The sequence below is a fragment of the Natrix helvetica genome, assembly GCF_964273705.1.
Source record: "Natrix helvetica genome assembly, chromosome: 6".
Lineage (NCBI taxonomy): Eukaryota > Metazoa > Chordata > Lepidosauria > Squamata > Natricidae > Natrix > Natrix helvetica.
In genome coordinates this window covers 75,840,056-75,860,072 of record NC_138553.1, presented here as the reverse complement: position 1 = coordinate 75,860,072, position 20,017 = coordinate 75,840,056, and the positions used below count along the sequence as shown (strand labels likewise).

General features: G+C 44.5%; 1 protein-coding gene across 1 annotated transcript; it reads left to right on the top strand.

Annotated features, from left to right (window-relative positions):
* Positions 1-314: 314 nt before the first annotated feature.
* On the top strand, positions 315-18,469 carry PKDREJ (polycystin family receptor for egg jelly; the record flags this gene model as incomplete). Its single annotated transcript, XM_081957119.1, has 2 exons — positions 315-7,856; positions 10,428-18,469. 2 exons carry the CDS (start codon positions 315-317, stop codon positions 18,069-18,071), a joined length of 15,186 nt encoding a protein of 5,061 aa, XP_081813245.1. The 3' UTR covers positions 18,072-18,469.
* Positions 18,470-20,017: the final 1,548 nt, after the last annotated feature.

Genomic DNA, 20,017 nt, shown 5'->3' with positions numbered 1-20,017 from the left:
AGCATAATATTTCCTACCTTTGGACTTTGTAATTGTGGAAATCCAAATCAAATTGGTTAAATTAAGGCAAATGGTTGCAATATTGAAATACCTACAGTATGGATGCTGTTTAATTAGTCAAATGTATACTTCACTATTTTTCTTTTATAATTATTACTCTCAAATTTTTCCCAAGTCCCTTGGTCTGCTTTGTTTTAAGTTGGTCAGAATCTTGGTGGCCATATTAGAAATCTAAACTGAAGAAAGATTCTAGAATCCGCTGGCTCACTTCCTCCCGTTGAGATCTCTAAGGTTACTAAGCAACAGCTGGTATGATGTCTGGAGCTACTGACACCATTTTCTTCCTTGGGGGAGCCGAGCCATTCCTTTGGCCTCTGCTCTTCCTTTTCTGCTGGTTTGGTGGCTGCCCCAGCACCTTGGCAGCACAACTTCGTCTCATGCCACCACCGCTGTCGGTCACTTGTGCCAAGCCTGAGAACCGTGTCTATCAACAAAAAGACCTTCCTTTCCAGGTCTCGTGTCTTTGGGACAGACATGTGGTGTTGCACTACTCAAAAGCCCCCCAACTATACTCCAAGGAGGAAGGGGCAGAATCTCCAATGCCTCCTCTTTGCCACTGGTATCGGGATGCCATCCTGGTCAACCAGACGACTTCCTGGGCAGGTGAGTTGATGCTCAGTCCAGGCCTGCCATGGAAAAGTCCCCATCCACCTTGGGCTGGTTCTCGGATCTCCATGCAGTGCACCTCAGTTTCATGCTTGGCTCCCTTGTGCTTGTATCACAACTTGAGCATTGAGGTTGTGGAGCAAGATATCCATCTCTTCCTGCTGCAGCCTCACACCCTTCCCATTTTGGAGAGGCAGCCGGTGTGCCTGGGCTGGTGTGCCCGCCTCAAGAGTTCGACCTGGCGCTACTACTTCGAGAGCCAAGGGGGTCTCCCTGAGGCCCTCCTAATTCCCACCAACCAGCACAATGAGACCCTCCTATGTAGTGACTATCCCACTGCCGAGTTGCACCAGGTCTGCATGCCTTACTATAGTTACCATTTGACTGTGCAGTACCCACGCCGCGGATCCTACATTGCTTCGGTCAGCTATAAGCCGGGTCCCCGGAACAGCCTCAGCCTGGATTTCTTGGTGGAGCCTGCTCTGCTCTTTGTTTTCAGGGTAACCTCCCAATTGCAGAGACCGTCACAAGGGGCCCTGAGCTTTTCCTGGAACCTGCAGCAGCTCAGCCCAGAAATAGTAGCCTACCAACTCCTGGACACACAAGGATCCCTAGAGTGGTCCCATTCCTATGATTACAATCCGTTTGGCCTGCACAGCCATTTCTGCGCTGTGCCCACATCACACCAGACCAAGGAAACGGTCGTGGCCAGTGTGTACTTCCGTACCAGCCAGAGGGTATCGGCGAGAGCAAGGGGAAGCCTTGATTTCTTAAACAGGACCCTGATTTTCAGAACAAGCAGGACAAGCTCAATTTCCGTAAGACTCAACCCACAGGAAAACACAATTAGCACTTACATTTTTAGCCGAGCCCAAGGACTCTACTATTCTACCCAAAAAGGAAACTTGAGCATGGGCCTTGCTAAGAACTCCAGCCTCTGCTATGTACTTTATCAGCAAGCAGGCCTCTCTTACCTGATTACAGTTAAATTCGTGCAGCTACAGTTATTTAGATTCAGCCTGGATATTTATCTGAATCGGAAAGAGGCGCTGTTCCAGTCTCTAGGGGAAAAGGGGACGGACATTTATGTCTTCAACAGCACTTCTCCTGACAACAGCTTGGTCTATGTTGTGTGGTTCATCCCCGCACAGCATCCCCTTCTGCAGTGTGAATGGGCCTTCAATCTGCAAGTTTTCAATTCCGAGGGCAGGCACCTGGTGGAAAACTCCAGTTTTGCCTACATTGATCGGACCCCAAATGCAGCTCATTTCCTTCCCGATTCTGCCTTAGCTTTCCATCCTGATTCGTATGCGGGATTTGTTGCCAGAGTGAAATGCATAAAGAGTGCAAACATTCCCATAGTGTTCACCGCGAGGCTTAATATTTACACGCTGAAAGTCATAGAATCGCAAATTGCTTGCCAGCAAAAAACTTGCACCATTCCCAAAGTTAGGATCCACCGGGGGGTTAATACCAAACACATCCTGCATTACGCACAGGGGACTGGATTTACACTTGCAGCAGACATGCGGGTCAATTGCCCAGGCCCCAAATCAACTAAAGTTAGTTGGAACATCTATAAAGTCTCTAATCTGTCAGATAAACCAGACTGGTCCAAACCTTTTAATCCATCTGGCATTGAAGGAAGACATTTCATCAGGCTAAAAATCCCTTGCTCCAGCTTGGATACTGGCCTGTATCTTTTTAATTTTACTGTGCAATTAATTTCACCCACTTTCCCCCAGATGATAGAGCGCTCGGATGCAGTGTTGATAGAGGTTGGGTCAGATCGCTGGGGTGCCGTCATCATGGGAGGCCACTTTAGGTCCATTGGATTTTCTGATCGGTGGATTCTAAAAGGATCTGTCCTGTCCAATGGTGAGCTGGTCAGTCTGTCTCAGGGACTGTCCTATACTTGGTATTGCACCAAACAGGAAACAGACTATACATCGATGGCCCTCAGCACAGTTGGGAAATGTTATCCAGATCAGGTGGATTTGAAGTGGACCACATCCTCCAATTCAATTCAGATGGTACTTCCGGAAACTCTTCAGGCCAATAACACATATCATTTTCTCCTGTTAGTTCAAAATGGTAGCAGGATAACACAAGCTCAGCAAACCATACATGTGCGTGCTCAGAGTGCCCTCATTCTAAACATTGCATGCACTGAAAATTGTGGAACGTCAGTAATTCCAACAGAAAGATTTTCTCTGTCTGGTAAATGTGGGAACTGCAGGGAAATCAAATCCTGGTATTATTGGTCACTGCGCTCGGCCCAGTCCCATGAAATCAAATTTGACTGGTCTTCCAGAACAACTACTGGTAGATCCAGCTCATATCTACATTTCAAAGCCTTCGCTTTGGTCTCCATGGCAGAAGAGTTCTACATTTTGAGCCTAAAAGTCATCACCAAAAATGGACAGTCCTCTAGCTGTGAATATTTTTTTTATATTAATGCTCCACCACAGATAGGGAAATGTGTCCTTCATCCAAAAGAAGGAATAGCTTTTCTAACAAAATTCATTGTCCAGTGCCATGGATTTGAGGACAAAAATCAGCCTCTTGCCTACAAAGTAATAGCAGCATCAGATGAAATGACAATTAGTTCCATATCCTCAATTCAAAATAATACTTTGGGGATAATCATCTATGTTGGACATGAATCCAAAACTCCGTGGTCTTTCCTTCCTCCTGGCAGACCCTCACGGACCTTTGCTTTGACTATATATGTTCAGGTTTTTGATGCCCTTGGCGCATCTTCTCAAGTCACTTTGCAAGCAACAGTGCTCGATCAAAGACAACCACCAACCAATGCTGTCCTCCATCAAGAACTATATGATTTGATGAATGGATCAAGTGCCCTTATGACCAAGTTGCTCATCACCAAGGATTACCTAAGTATAGGCTATATTGTATACATGATGGCCGCAGCCTTAAACAATATTAAAGCTTCACCCTCCAATTGGGTTCCTAAAGCAGATTTGCGTCAACACCTCCTCAATATAAGCACAAGGATTCCTAGCACTAGTATCGGGGAGATCAATCAGGCGATCCTAAGTATTTGCCAAGCAACGCATGAAATTGCTGAAGTCAATAAAATATCCCAGCTGCTTGCAGTAAGAAAATTAAAAACAGTCAGTCAAGCTCTGAGAAGACACAGGAATCAAGGCTTGGGCTCAAAGGAAACGGAGATTCTTAGCAACGGGGTTTTCACAGGATTGTCCAATATCTTGGATGCTTCTCTCTTGAATCACAGAGATCCTAACGTGGATGCCATTAAAGAAACTATTTCTGTGACCGAAATATTAACAGATCTCATTTTACAAGGCAAAGTCCCTGGTGGGCACGAAACTAAAATGGCCACCCGAAACTGGTCCATCCACCTTTGGAAAGGCAAAACATGGGACATTTCTGGAACTTTCTCAAACAGGAAGCAATCTAGGAGTTGCTTTTATCCAAAACTGAAGCAGGGGTCTCATGTGGAGTTAGAAGAAGATAATGTCATTTCCACCGTTCTGTACGAATTTGAACAGAATCCTTTCCCTTGGCTGGCTTTTGCTGACAATATTGGCACAATGGTGACAGGGTTCAAAATGGCGGCAGCCGATTCTAAAGGAGACCTAACTACCATCGTTCCTGATGTGTTCGAGATGATCTTGACTAGGAAAGACAAGGCCATCTTTGATCTGACTATAGGGCCAGATAAAAAACTTCCTAAAACGACAGGTGGCTTCGGCTTGGAAATTAAAAGAAACTCCAGTGATATTTTTATCCAACTGGTGCCCCAAGTGAACATTACTTTCCAGATATTTATCTACTTAGGCCTCAATCTGAGCCATCCTCCCTTAGTTTTATATAACGCTTCTCATTTAAGTCCTCCAACAGTCCTCCAAAAGGATACAATTATTACTGGATGTGCTCTCAACACTCCTTACGTCCTTTGCCTTCCAAAGTCATTGCTTTGGTCTCCAGCCTATAACAGGGGAGCAGACACGCTCAACCTTTCCATTGTCTTGCAGTCACACCCAATTGTGAGACATCAAACCGCAAAATCTCTCCGCGTTGCTATCTTTGCAGCAGGCTGTTTGTCTCTTGAAGGCGTTCAGGATCAGTGGAAAGAAGAACCTTGTAGCCTTGGACCTCAAACCAGCTGGTCGAAAATCCACTGTGTCTGCCAAGGAAAAAAAAACAGCACGAAGTCAACTAGATCCGATTCAAGAGGAGCTTCAGGATCCGGAGTCCGATTTTTGGCTGGCAAGTTACTTCTATTTCCCAATCAAGTTGACATGAAAATGTTGCTTTTACAATCAACGGGAAGGAATCCTGTCCCGGGGTTGATGGTGCTTGCTGTTTTCTTACTCTACATTTTCTTGGCTGTCTGGGCGAGAAGAAAAGACAGAATTGATATTGAAGAGCAGATTATAGATTTGTCAGATAACGACCCCTTTCACACCATGAGATACCTGGTGACCATCTATACCGGGAGCCGCCCAAGTGCAGGGACCAAAGCAGATGTGTTCATAGAGCTGATTGGCCAGAATGGAAAAAGTGATGTGCATCTGTTAAAGCACCCATTGTTTCCAGAGATCCTTCAGAACAGCTGCATCGATACTTTTATGCTAACTACTGGGGAAGATTTGGGAGATCTCTTCTCTATCCACATCTGGCACAATTATTGTGGCTTCGGTCCTAACTGGTATTTGAGCCGAATCAAAATCCTCAACGTAGACACAAACAAGTCGTGGCTGTTTCTGTGTAGAAAATGGTTGGCCCTCGGAAGGCGTAACTACCAAATAGAATGGACTTTCGAGGTCACGGATCCACAAGTCCCCATCAGCAGAACTGATTATCTGTTGATAATGCTTAGTTATCACTGGTTCCAAGACCACCTTTGGTTCTCTATCTTTGTTCGCAGCCTTGACAGCTCCTGGAACAGATTTCAGAGGCTCTCCTGCTGCTTAGCGATACTTTTGACCTCCCTGCTGGTCAACACGATAATCTTCAACACTAAGAAAGAAGAACAGGTTTATCTCCTAGAATTGCAGTATTTGAGGTCCATAACAGCCGGTGTTCTCGGTGCTCTCATCTCCCTTCCTGTGGGATGGATTGCAATAAGCTTGTTTAAGTACTCCGTGAAGGAGTCTTCCCAGTGTAACCTCGCTCAGGGTCAGGGAAAGGAAAGCTTCCCTTGCTTGCCCGAAAGCCTTCCTAAAGCAGGTACCCAACTTTCAGAGATAAAATCACAGCAGTTTTCAGCCACAGATACCAATGTTAGTAATAATTATGCAGCAGAAAAGAAAGCAACTCTGGGTAAAACTCAGAAATTGCAATGGGGTAGATGTTTGTCTTGCAGTGCATGGTTCTTTGTCTTCCTTATATCTGGGGTAGCATCGTTTTTCATCACGTTCATTGGCCTGTCTTTTGACCACAAAACATCCTCCGAATGGCTAATAGCTGCTCTGATATTGTTCTGTCTCCACGTGAGCTTCTTTGAGACCTTGCAAATTGTTGTTTATGCCAGCTGGAATATCTGTTTGGCAAAATACTGCGCAAACATCCCATGGCAAAGCTATGAAGCTATGACGTACAAACCAAGAACGTTGGACGCTGATGAGATGGAGAAGTTGCACAATGACCTGGTGGAACTGAGAGCTTCCAAGGAATACCAACCCATCAAAGAGGAAGATGTTATAGCCTTGCAAAAGAAGAAGATGATTCAATATCTAGCTTACAAATATGTGAAGGACATGCTCTGCCATTTTATCTTCTTGGCTTTAATTTTCGCCGTCTCACACCCAATAGACGTTACGACCGCCTTCTTTTACAATCGCGCCATGTCTAGAAACTTTTCTCCTGATTTACCCGATTTGAATGGACGCCAGGATGTTTACAGATGGGTAAACAACAGCCTTCTGCCACTGATACACAATCCCTATCACCCAAGCTATATTCTGCAATCCGGGTCCAAAATCCTGGGATTGCCCAGAATGAGGCAAATAAGAAGGAAATCTGCAGACAGATGTCTATATCCCCACGAATTAAAAAACATGTTTTTGCTGTATAATATTCACTGCAAGAACAAATATGGATTCAGCCAGGAAGATCAAAGTAACTACATGGGCTCGTGGTCAACTCCTATGGACACCTCAGTTCCCAAGAACCATGCTGAGTTTTTAGGCTTCAGTTATGAGTCAAGTAGTGCCCAATGGGAGTATATCTCCCATGGAGAATTAAATGAATATCCTTCCAGGGGATATACATTCTATTTTTTCCCCGAAGAACCACAAGTGAATTCAACGGAAAGGTTGAAAGCTTTGGAAACGAACAGCTGGATTGACAACAAGACATGGGCAGTGATTTTCGAACTCACAACTTTTAACGTTGACGCCAATATGTTCTGCAGCGTTTCCGTCATTTTTGAACCTTCTTTCCTCGGCCCCGTGAATGCCAGCATCTTTGTACATTCTTACAAACTCCCGTTTTTCACCCATCAAAACATGAGTGAGATTTTCTTCTTTTGTCTGACGATATACATACTCATTATTTATATTGCTGACGAATGCCGCATGGTGTACCAAGAACAGCTGAGCTATTTTACCCTGGCTAACAATCTAATCAACTTTGGGATAAAGACCGCCTGTATTCTCTTTCTAGTGGTGCTTTTGTGCAAATTCAAGCTTTCTTCCGACTTGGTGCACTTTTACTTACTGCATTCCCAAGAGTTTATTCCGTTCCATACGGCTTCCCAATTCGACCAGACTGTCAGAGGTGTGCTGGGGGTTCTGGTTTTTTTCCTGGTTCTGAAAACGTATCGCTATGCCAGATTTCTGTTCGATTTACGTTTAGCCCAAAAATCCATCAGAACAGCCCTTGGTGGTATCATCAATATAATTGTAATGGGTGCCATATTTTTCAACGCATACATGGCACTCGGATATGTGGGATTTGGCCAACATGAATGGAATTTCCGCAGCCTGATGTATTCCTTCACGACCGTGTTGTCTTATTGTGCCTTAGCATTTAAGAACACTGAATTTTTGTCTGACAAATTTCTAGGGGGTCTTTTTTTAGCATCCTTTCTGTTGGTGATGATCTGTGTTTTTGTCAATTTAAGTCAGGTCCTCATCATGTCAGCTCACTCAGACATGAAGGAAGTTGTTTACAATGAGCCTTCCAATGAAGCTGAGGTAATGTATTTTATACTCCAGAAGGTGTACAGGATGTGGTATTTTGCCAGGACTGGTACCTACACAAAATCAGAGACGGATATTTTTAATACTGTACTGTATGGGAAATTTAAGAAACGTAGAAAACAGCCCTTAAGAAAGCGCTTGGGAAGGAAAGAAAGGCTTTATGTTGTTATCTGAGGAAAACAATCAGAACTTTGTGTTAAATTTATTTCCTTGGGCTATTCCTTTGGATCAGACTGAATTCCCAAACTGTCTTCTGCTCTCATCCCAGACAGTCTTCCACTGCTTTGATTTGAAATGGCTGTTATATGTTATTCTGGAAGCCCTACAACAGTTGAATTCTTAGCTTTGGACTTGTGACCAATCTCATTTTCATCAGTAACAAGGTTGAATGACAGATGATAGGAGTGAAGTCCTTTCTGGAGAGACATTCAGCTTGCTCAAAATCTGCCCAGAACGAGGACTTCAGACAGTAACTATGATCTGACCAACTCATCCAATCACATTGTGCTAACTAAGCAGAAGAAACCACAAGATGGTTTACAACAAAGAAACGAGAGAAAAAAACCAAGTACATTTTTGGTCTCTAGATCTTTCACTAGGTCCAATCCATGCTGTACCCCCTTTGGAAGGTCAACACACTGGTTAGAAAGTTCTCCACATCAAGATCAGCTGCTACAGAGAACCAAGACACCACCACACAATGCCTTATAGAACATGGAAACATTAGATACCCAGAATGTAAAAATGTTTGCAGTGGGGTCTGCAGGGGAGATGGAGATATAGAGATATCAAGAAATTCAAAATGGTGGCCGTGACTACCTGATTGACACCTGGCCCCTTTTAATGTGCTTCCTGCTTGTGGAGGTATATAAAAGACAGGTGAAGCTTCAACTCACAGCCTCCCACTTATGCTTTTGGTGCCCTCTCTTACTAATACCCCCAGATATATGGGGTACTTCCTTACTGAAATCTTGAACTCTTTCCTTCTCACTATCTTGCCTGGTTCCTATCTTTCCATTCTTTATCCACAGTTTCTTATCTTAGGAGATTTCTCTAGTGCCCCTTTTTTTGCACTTGTTATATGATATATGAAAAGTGGTGAAGTGAAAGTTCTTTTTTAATAAGTCACTTATAAGCATCTCTTTCCTGTTTATTTCAATAAATACGGTAGTTTTGTTCAGTTAGTCTTTGATTGGTATTAAAATTGCCGGTTGTTCTTGTTATACCTTTCTGGAATGTTTCTGATTTGATTTCTACCTCCCAGTTCAATTTGGAATAGCAATAGCACTTAGCACTTAGACTTGTATATCGCTTCACAGTACTCTCCAGCCCTCTCTAAGTGGTTTACAGAGTCAGCCTATTGCCCCCAACACCACCATCTGGGTCCTGATTTTACTAACCTCTGAAGGATGGAAGGCTGAGTCAACCTTGAATCAGTCAGAATCGCTAGTAGCTAGTAATGAACTGTTAGTAGCCGGCAGCCAGCAAAAGTAGCCGGCAGTACTCCAATCTAACCACTGGATCATCACGGCTCATGATAGATAGATAGTAATAGCACTTAGCACTTAAACTTATATACCACTTCACAGTGCTTTATACCAGTGGTGAAATTAATTTTTTCTTACTACCGGTTCTGTGGGTGTGGCTTGGTGGGCATGGTGTGGCTTGGTGGGTGTGGCTTGGTGGTTGCCGGTTCTCTGAACTACTCAGAATTTCCTCTACCAGTTCTCCGTACTACTCAAAATTTCCACTACTGGTTCTCCAGAACCTCGCTGGATTTCACACCTGCTTTATACCCCTCTTTAAGCAGTTTATAGAATCTGCATATGGCCCTTAACAATCTGGGGTCCTAATTTTATCAACTTCGGAAGGATGGAAGGCTGAGTCAACCTTCAGCCAGTGAGTATCAAATGTGGGCATTCTTAAAATATCATCATAATCTAACTTACTGACGTAAAGCGCATGATGATGATGGATGTGGATGATGATGATAATTTCTTCAACAATAAAACATTATTGTGACTATTTCTCAGCACATTGGTAAAAACTGCCCCAGGTCCTGAAGAATTCCTGCCACTTAGAGCAGTGTTTCTCCATCTTGGCCACTTTAAGGTATGTGGACTTCAACTCCCAGAATTCTCCACCCAGCATTTTTAAGTCCACACATCTTAAAGAGGCCAAGGTTGAGAAACATTGACATAAGAGTCACATAATCAAAGGGTGGTCAGAATTACAACCCAACAGAACTCCAACAGAGGTTGCCCAGTTGCCAAGTTCTAGAACCCTCACAGTCATTCCATCTAGAGCAGTTAAGGCTGTTGACCCAAACCTTTCCAGATGTATTTATTCTTCATGTTTAAGGTTTGTTTCCCATGGGCAGTCATCATGCCCCTTTCTTTATGCCTGCCCCCATCACTGATGACATCTAACCACACCTATAGGCCACAAGAAGACAAACCCCAAACCTCATCTTCATGGGACGCTAACTGTGAGGATGGTTCATTCAGAGTTGTAGAGTTTCTTTCAAGAACTTGGAAGCAGCTAAGGGATGGGTTTTCTCTACAGCATCGTTGGGTTTGGAGATCCATCTTGAGGCATACCATGCTTCTGTGCTCAGGACATGTGGCGCTGGAACTAGTCTTTGAAGAACATGACATCCGTCCGTCTCCAACCTCCGCCGATATCACAATCCAGGGTGTCTCCTGTTCCTGCAGTGTGCTTTGTCATCTTCACCAACATCTGAGAATTAAGTTGCAGTGCCAAGATGCCTCTCTGTTCCTGCTCTGGCCATCCACCTTCCCCAAACATGACTGGAAACAAATGCAGCTAAGCTGCTGTTCATGCCTTCATAAAACAAGATGGCGCCATCATTACACTTATAGATCGGGTGGTCCCCGAACCCTTTTCCTTCCCATCAGCCATCATCCATATTCTTCACTATGTAATCACTACCGTGATGGTTGGCTGCCCCACAGGTGTTCCTCCTATTTCAGGCATTGTCGGATGGTGCACTACACCCACCAAGGACTGTGCCTTCCTTCCTTCCATGTCAAGCAAGGGCCTTTGGTCAGGCCTAGTTTGGACGTGCAGGTGGAACCCATCATATTGCATCTTTACAGTGCCCATTCCAAATTACTCCGCATCCCTCATAGAACTATCCGTCTATTCTGGAATGTCTCCTCAGTCAACTCCCAACGAAAGACCTACAGCCTGGTGGATGCTCACAACAGACAATTCTGGTCTACCACATACAATCCATATGCTTTACGGAACAATTACTCCATTGCTCCTAGTCCACCATCTTTCAGGAACAACGTTGTGGCTCGTTTCTCTTTGGTTCTCGAAGAGGCAGAATCTGGGGATTTGAGTGGGGCATTAGATTTCTCAGGTGCCATTTTAGGTCTAAAGACCAGGAATCAGCCTCTCGCTTATCTTGCCATCAACACGCGGAAAATCAAGGCAGACACCTATTTTTTTACCCACAGATGGGGTTTCTTCTATCTTATCAAAGGCTCTTCTAGTAGCTTGCACATCCCTTCCAGCACGTACTACCTTTTTTATCAACAGCAAAGTCTCTCTTACTTGATCGCCATTGAATTTGTCCACCGGTGCTGGTACAGGTTCAACATCCATATGTATCTTAACAGAAAAGGAGTCCATTTGAAGTCTTATTCAGAGAAAGATGTAGAAATCCACATTTTCAACAGCGGCCCTTCATTTGTGCCAAGTTTGGTCTATATTGCTTGGTTTATTCCACTGCAGAATCCATTACTCCAGCACAAGTGGACCTTCAACCTACAATGTTTGGGTGTAGAGAAGGAAGATCTTCCCTGGAATGCTACTTACAGTTACAGAGATCGTGTCAAAAACGCGGCCCGTTTTATATCTGATCTTCCGTTCAACCCTGCTTTATACGCAGGCTTCATAGCGCAAGTCAATTGCACACAAATCGGCCAAAGACATTTCATTTTGGAAACCAAAGTCAGTACTTATACCTCAAAGGTCCTGAAGTCTACAGTGGATTGCCTTCAAAGATTTTGTTTCCTGAAAAGAGTAAAAATCCAGGAATCTCATTATTGTAATCCTGTTTTAAATTATAGTAAAAAGATCTCGTTCATTCTCTCAGCTGATTTTGAGGTGAATTGTCCAGAACCAAGGCAAACACGTATAACTTGGAGAATCTATAAAGTTCCAGATATAAAGACTGGTCCAGACTGGTCAAAACCTTTCAACCCTCCTGCAGTTGGGAAAAAGGATCTTTTACACTTAAACGTTCCTGCTGATAGCCTAGATGAAGGCTTGTATTTATTCAATTTGACCATAACATTAATCACAATGGACACTTTAGAGAAAGCTGAGGTCTCCGATTCTGTGTTTGTCAGGATTAGGCACAACAGACTCTGGGCGGTCATCGCTGGAGGTGATTTGCAGACGGTTAGATTTTCTGACCAATGGATTCTGAACGGATCTGCCTCTTCTGATCCAGATGCCCCCCAACCTTTTGAAGGCCTCACCTTCACTTGGTACTGCTCCAAACAAAAAACAGACTACATTTTCATGACTTTGAGTGAGACGGGCAAGTGTCATCCACATCAGGCAGATTTGAGATGGACAGCTTCTTCCGAGCCACTGCAAACAGTTCTACCTAGAACACTTCAAGAAAATGCCACATACTATTTCCTTCTGGTGGTTCATAAAGGAAGGAGACAGGCCCAGGCTGAACAAAGGGTCCAGGTGAAGCCTGATGCTTGGCTAGCCCTGAACCTCACCTGTATTGAGAACTGCAGAAGATCCGTGATCCCCACAGAAAGATTTTGCCTATTTGGCAAATGCCTAAATTGCAGAACGTTTGATAGGCCACGGTTTCACTGGTCACTTTTTTCAGGAAATTCCTCGGAGCTCCAATTTGATTGGGCCACCCGAACGTCAACAGGGAGAACTAATCCATACCTCTGTGTGAAACCCTTGGGCTTGATGCATATGGCAGAATTCTCCTTTAGGCTTGTATTAAAAGTAGGCCTGGAGGGACACGAACCATTGCTCTGTAACTATTCATTTGTTATAAATATACCCCCAGCACTTGGAAAGTGCAGCCTTAACCCTCCCACAGGAATAGCATTTCTAACAAAATTCTCTGTTCACTGCAGCGGCTTTAGCGATCAACATTTGCCTCTTACCTATAAGGTCAAAGTGGCATTAGATTCAATGGAAATGCCTATTAGAGGAAACAGTACCTTGGGCGCTATTGTCTATTTTGGTGATCAATCCCAAACTCCGCCATCTTTTTTACCCGTAGGTGCACCTGCTAAGCAATATCTCTTGAACTTACATGTCCAAGTATATGATGGTCTTGGTGCTTATTCCCAAATGACACTACCCACCACAGTGCACAGCCTACTGAAAGTCAAGGAACCAGAGGCTGTGTTAAAAGAATTGCATAACCTAACCGGTGGAACTTCAGCTCCCATCATATATTTTCTCAACCGTGGGGATTATTTTAGTGCGGGATATTTTGTCCACATGGTGGCTTCTGCTTTAAATGACCTAGAAGTGCTTCCAAGACTCCACTCCTCTAAGACCAAACTGCGTGAAATTCTTTTAAATCATTTGGCTGAGATCCCGACAACAAACATAATGGAGGCAAATCACGTGATCGCAAGTATTTTGCAGATAACCCAAGAAATTGGGGAAATCAACAGGAAATCACAGCTTCTTGTAGTCCAAAAGCTCAAGGACGTGACTGATGGGTTGAGAAGACATAACAGAGAAAATGGAGGTTTTAAGGAAATCTGTGATCTTGGAACTGCTGTTCTTGTGGGGTTATCCAAAGCCCTGAAAGCTTCCCTGTTAAAAAACCCACAAAGCCACAGAATCATGGCTGAGGAAACCATGTCTGTCGCTGAAATTTTAACAGACCTCCTTTTACAAGGCAAAGTCCCAGGAGAACATGAAACCGTCATAGGAGCTGATGACTGGACCATCACATTAAGGAAAGAAGAAAAGCAGGATATTTCTGAAAGTTCTGCTAAGAGAAGAGACTGCCAAAACTGTTTCTATCCCAAAATGAAGCAGGTGGAATATGACCAGTTGCCCAACGATGCAGTAATTTCTACGGTAGTTTATGACTTTGACAACAATCCATTTTTCTGGTTGCCATCTTTGGGAAATATAAGCACAAGGGTGGCAGGGTTCAAAATGGCGGGAATTAAATCTAATGGTGATGTGATTGAAATCGTGCCTGATGTGGTTGAAATGATCCTGACCAGAAATGAGGAAAAGGCAGCTGTATTTGAGATGGTGGTGGAGCGCAGCCAAAACTTCCCTGAAGCATCTGGAGGATTCAGTTTTGAAGTCTGTAGAAATTCCAAAGACATCTTAATCCAGGTAGTGACAAAACCAAAGTTTACTTTCCAGGTTTTTATATACGTGGGTCTCAAGCTTAGTCATCCTCCCATAGCTATTTTTAATGTTTCCCACAATAAGCCAGTGATCTCGAAGACAAAGAATTCCACAGGTGACGACTGTGTATTTCAGAGGCCTTACGTTTTTTGCCTTTCGCAGACGTTACTCAAATCCATATTCCGAGGCAGCATAGCTGAAAAACAAAACATTTCTATTGTTTTCCAATCCAACCAGTTTCTGGAGGACCACAATTCACAGAGACTTGCCCTCATGCTGTTTACTGCCAACTGCTTGTATCTGGATGATGCCCAAACACTTTGGAGACAAGATCAGTGTCATCTCGGACCTCAGACTACATGGAGAAAGCTACACTGCGTCTGTGCGGGCAAAAGGCGCACTGCGAGGAGTGTCGACCCACCAACAGGAAGAGCCTCCCTGGGAAACGTCACATTTTTAGCAGGGAAGGTGACAGTCTATCCTGATCCAGCAGAGATGAGAAAGATCCAGTTGGCTCAAATCCAGAGGAACCCGGTGATCATCTTGACCGTCGGTTTCATTTTTCTTACCTATATCCTGTTGGCTATTTGGGCAATGAGAAAAGATAGGTCTGATTTAGAAAGCAGAGCCCACACCATTGTCTTGCCTGACAACGATCCCTTTGATAAAGTTTGCTACCTGGTCACCGTCTATACAGGCAGCCGCATCGGGGCAGGAACGACAGCCACCGTTTTCATCCAATTGATAGGGGACCAAGCGGTCAGTGACGTTCACCGCTTGAGCCACCCTGAACACGTGCCTTTCCTCCGTGGCTCCATCAATACCTTTCTCCTGACTTCTAAGAATGACCTGGGAGACATCTATTGCCTTCAAGCTTGGCACGATAACACCGGTTCTTCCCCCAGCTGGTTCCTGAGTAGAGTCAAGGTGGAAAATATGTACACCAAGCAGTCTTGGGTATTCATATGCCAAAAATGGCTTGCTCTGGATAAAGACAACGGCCTGATTGAGAGGGTGTTTGTTGTGGTCCAGCCCTTGGCTGCTTTAAAAAAAATGGATTTTTTCCTCATCTGCTTCTCCAAGGATCTTGCGGACAATCACTTATGGTTCTCCCCTTTTGCCCATGTGTGCACTGGTTCTTTCAACAGGCTTCAAAGGCTGTCGTGCTGCTTAGCCACTCTCTTCTGCATCCTGCTAATCAACATGATGTTCTTCAAGGATGATGTGGATCAGCAGATGTATCCAGGACATCTGCAGTATCTGAGGCTTCTAATAATTGGCATTCAGAGCGCTTTCATTTCGTTCCCTTTGCAGATGATCATAACTGCTCTGTTCAAATATTCGCAGAAAGAGCCCTCTGACCAGAAAATCCCGGAAACTCAGCAAAAAGTGTGTTCTCATTTAACGACTGGAAATCTGAGGAACTGGAAAGAACTCTTGCAGAAATGTTACCTTCAGGAGACTGCTTCGAAATCCCCAGGGCCTGGTTTTCAAGACGGTGGCTTTGCCGCTGCCTCCGATGCCCGAAACCTGGCACAACAGAAGAATATTAGGGGGCGGCAGAGAGCAAAAACCCGATACAACTGCACGATTCCAGAGGGGGATGCCAATATAATTTCAACGGAGGAAGAGGCTTCGGACGTTGGCCATGCCAACATCAATTTTAACAATAATTCCACGGAGAAGGAGGCAGAGCAGCAAACGAGGCCACTCAATACTCCCAGCATGCTTTTCTTCAAAAGGCCCCAGATCATATCTTGGTGGAACAAGTATGCTTCATGGATGTTGGTCTTGGTTATTTCTGCCACATCCTCTTTTTCTATCATATTATATGGCACATCCCAGGACTACAAAACCTCTTTAGAATGGCTCGTGGCATCTGCCGTCTCACTGCTTGTCAGCATGTTCTTCCTTCAGACGCTGAACATCCTGTTTTTTTCTGCCCTCAAATCGCTTCATCCCAATTCCTGTGAAAACATCCCGTGGTCGATCAAGGAAACTTTCCTGGAGATTAAACTGAACGAACCCAGCATGAACGCTGACGACATGCGAGAACTGCATTACAATCTCGTGAGAATGAGAGGCAGCAAGCAGTACCAGCCCCTGGAAGAAGACGAGATCACCATTTTTAAGAAAAGAGAGAAGATCCGACATCAAGCCTTCGTTTTCCTGAAGGACGTCCTATGCCACTTCGTCTTCTTAATCCTCATCTTGAACATTGCCTACTCCATGGAAAACACCACGAGTTTTTACTACAATCAAGATATGAAGTCGAAATTGTCGAAGGGGCTTTTTGAAGTCAGCAAAATAAAGGAGATTTATCACTGGTTGAGAGAGGTCTTTTTGGAACTGATTCACAATCCCGTGAAGCCAACCTTTCTCCCGGACACCTGGTCCAAGATCCTGGGTTTGCCCATAATGCGGCAGATAAGAGCAAAGCGTAGTGAGAAAGAATGCTTCTATCCACACAGTTTTGTAAATAAATTTGTGATTAGTAAAAGCCACTGTCTTCACAAATATGGCGTCGACGAAGGGGATCGCAGGAACTATCTCGGGTCATGGAAGAACCCCGTTAATGAATCCGTGGCGAATCCTTCGGGAAATTTCACAGGCTTTACCTACCACAAAGTCAGAGATCCCTGGAGATACAATTCCTACGGAGAGCGAAATGTGTACAAAGCGGGAGAGTATATGTTCAATTTTTACCCCAAGGAGACAGTCTCCGAATCAATGAAAAGAATGGCATCTTTGGAAGAAAACAACTGGCTGGATGAGAACACTTGGGCGCTAATAGTCGAGATGACAACTTTTAATTTTGATACGGACTTATTTTGCAGCATATCGGTGATCTTCGAACTTTCTCACTTAGGCCCTATTAACGCAACTTTGTGGATCCACTCCTATAGACTCCCCATTTTCAAGCAGCTGGACCGAAGGGAGAAGTTTGTTTTCATCCTGGTAGGCTACATGCTAGTTTTTTACATCATTGACGAGTTTTGCGTAGTGGAGCAGCAGAGACTCAACTACCTAAAAAATGTTTCCAATTTAATTAACTTCGGCATAAAGGCGGTGTGTTGTTTCTTCCTCCTGCAACTTGCGTTCAAGTTCAAGCTGGCTTCCGGCCTTATCGAGCTCTACCTCCGTCAACCGAACCAATACATCCCCTTCCATAAAGTTTCTTCCGTCGATAAAACGTTGAGGATCACTCTCGGGTTTTTGGCCTTTCTGATCGTCTTGAAAACTCTCAGGTACTCTCGTTTCTTTTACGACGTGCGCCTGGCCCAGAGGTCCATTCTAGCCGCCCTGCCAGGTATCTGCTCCATGGCCTTAGTGGTGGCCGTCTACTTCTTCGTCTACATGGCCTTTGGCTACCTGGTCTTTGGCCAGTACGAATGGAACTACAACATGATGACCCATTCGGCACAGACCGTCTTCTCGTACTGTGTTTCAGCCTTTAAAGACACGGCTTTCAGATCCAACCGTGCTCTGGGAGGCCTCTTCCTGGCCTCTTTCATGATGGTGATGATTTGCGTTTTGATCAATTTATTCCAAGCGGTGATTATGTCGGCCTACGAGGACATGAAGCAGCCGGTTTACGAAGAGCCTTCCGACGAAGCCGAGGTGGTTAATTTTCTCTTCCATAAAATCCACCGAATTTGGGCTTTCATCACGTTCAGGCCGGTATCAACGACCGATACGGAACTCTTTAATCGGGTGCTTTTTGGGCTTCCTGAGCGGAAAAGCATGCATCACCTTGGACTCAAAGCCAGGAAAATAAATGGGAAGAAAATGGTGTATCTTGTCATTTGAGTGCTGGTTTCAAAAAAAGGGAAGAAAATCAGGACTCAAATTTCTAAAATCCCTTTTTCCAGGCATTAGCTTCAGCCTGGAGTCTCTTTGCTTATTCACATTACAATTTTTGGAATAATTATTCTTTCATTATTGGCAAGCATACATACAGCCAATCGGGATGAAAAGTGAATATTCTGATTTCTTCTATTTTCATGCCTGCTGGCCTTTTATCCTCTCGGTTATGAAGAAGGAAAAATGACCAGGACCAAGACATTTTATGTAACTATTCTAAAACTTCTGTATTTATTTCAGAGAGCCTTTTTTTAAATGCAAGCTCCTTTCTTATTCTTTAATTTTTCAAACTGCAGCATCCGTTGACATTTTCAACGAAAGCCAGTGGCTGAACTGCTGTCTCAACCATCTTTCTTGGAGAGGAAGAATCGAAACCTAAAAGTCAAATTAATGCAAGAAACATTGATCGTTTTTTTTTAAAAAAAAAGGTTTCAGAGGGAATTTCATAAACATTAGAGCACCTTACCTGCCAAAGAACGATCACCGTCAAGATTAAAGAATATTTTAAGTCTCTTTGATTGTTCTGTTTTCATCCTTAACATTTTCAAAACCGCTATCCCATGTTCTGCCTTAGGAACTGGCACAATAAAGTGTTGGCATCCATTATGGGTGTCCAAAAGCTGGATAATCAGTAATAAATAATCACAGCGTACAAACGTGCGTGCACAGGTGTGTACAGGTCCCTTTTGTTTAGTGACCATTTGAAGTTGCAACGGCACTGGAAAAAAATGACTTATGGCCGTTTTCACACTTATGACCATACGTGTGTTTGTGTGCGTGCACATTCATAATTAAAAATGTCCTTTTCTCACACTATGTCGTGGCCTGCCAGCAGCCAGCAGAGTTGGCAGCAGATTCGGACAGTGAGGAGGTTGGGGAGGAACATGGGCCAGTCCTGGAGTCTGGGGAAGGCTCTGATGAAGACTCTGTATTGGAGGCAGAGAGGGGGCCAGAGCCGTATGCCAGTTATCAGCTGCCTTCAGAGTCAGAGATCAGTGCGGCAGAAGAACAGCTGTAGCCTGTTCCCAGTGTGCGCATGCACAGAGTTGCCAAATGAAGGGAACAGCTAAAGAACAGGGAAATGGCGATGAACGGCCCCTCCCAGAGGAAATAAAAGAGGAGCAAAAGGGGAGTGGAGTTTGCAGGAGACAATTAGTTCGCTTCGTTGGTTTGTGACTCTCCGAGACTCCTTGCCAAGTTTTGCAGATACCGGCCTAGTAGCTCTCCAAGCCAGATAAGGCCTGTGACTGTAAATCCTCCCTCAAAAGACTTTGCTGGATACGAATGAGCAGAATTCACAGTCAATTAATAAAAGGGTCTTTTTTTGGGACAAGGATTTGCTTCATGCTCTCGGGAAGCCTCATCCCTACAAATCTTCTTGCCAGCACAGTGGACATAGCTTTCCACAGCGCACTTCGTCAATTCTTTTCCAAATTTCCAGTGCTCCCCCATCCCACCCATCTTGGGATTACCTGATGGTCTCCCATCCGAGGAAACCTCTGCAGGTTCAGCCCTGCTCGGCCCGGTGCTGCTCCCTCGGGGGTGGGGTGGGAAGGGGGGTCTCAGCAGGTGGACAAGGGGCCCTCGGTTGAAGGGAGTAGACAGGTAGAGGAGTCTTGCCTTATCCCCTGAATTTATGGAGCAACCAAAATTGATTTGCACGGGATTTCCTGCCAGCAAGTCCGTTTAATTGAGTATCATCATCATCTGTGTCTGTGTGTCTGTGAAGGAGCGACTCCCCCCCACCCCCCCGTCCGTCTCAGTGTTCCTTAAAACGGGTCTCCAACCTTAACAACTTTAAGCCTGACGGACTTCAACTCCCAGAATTCTCCAGTCTGCAGAGCGTTCTACTGCTCCTTTAAGAAGGGGCGGAGCAACGCAGCCGAGCACGC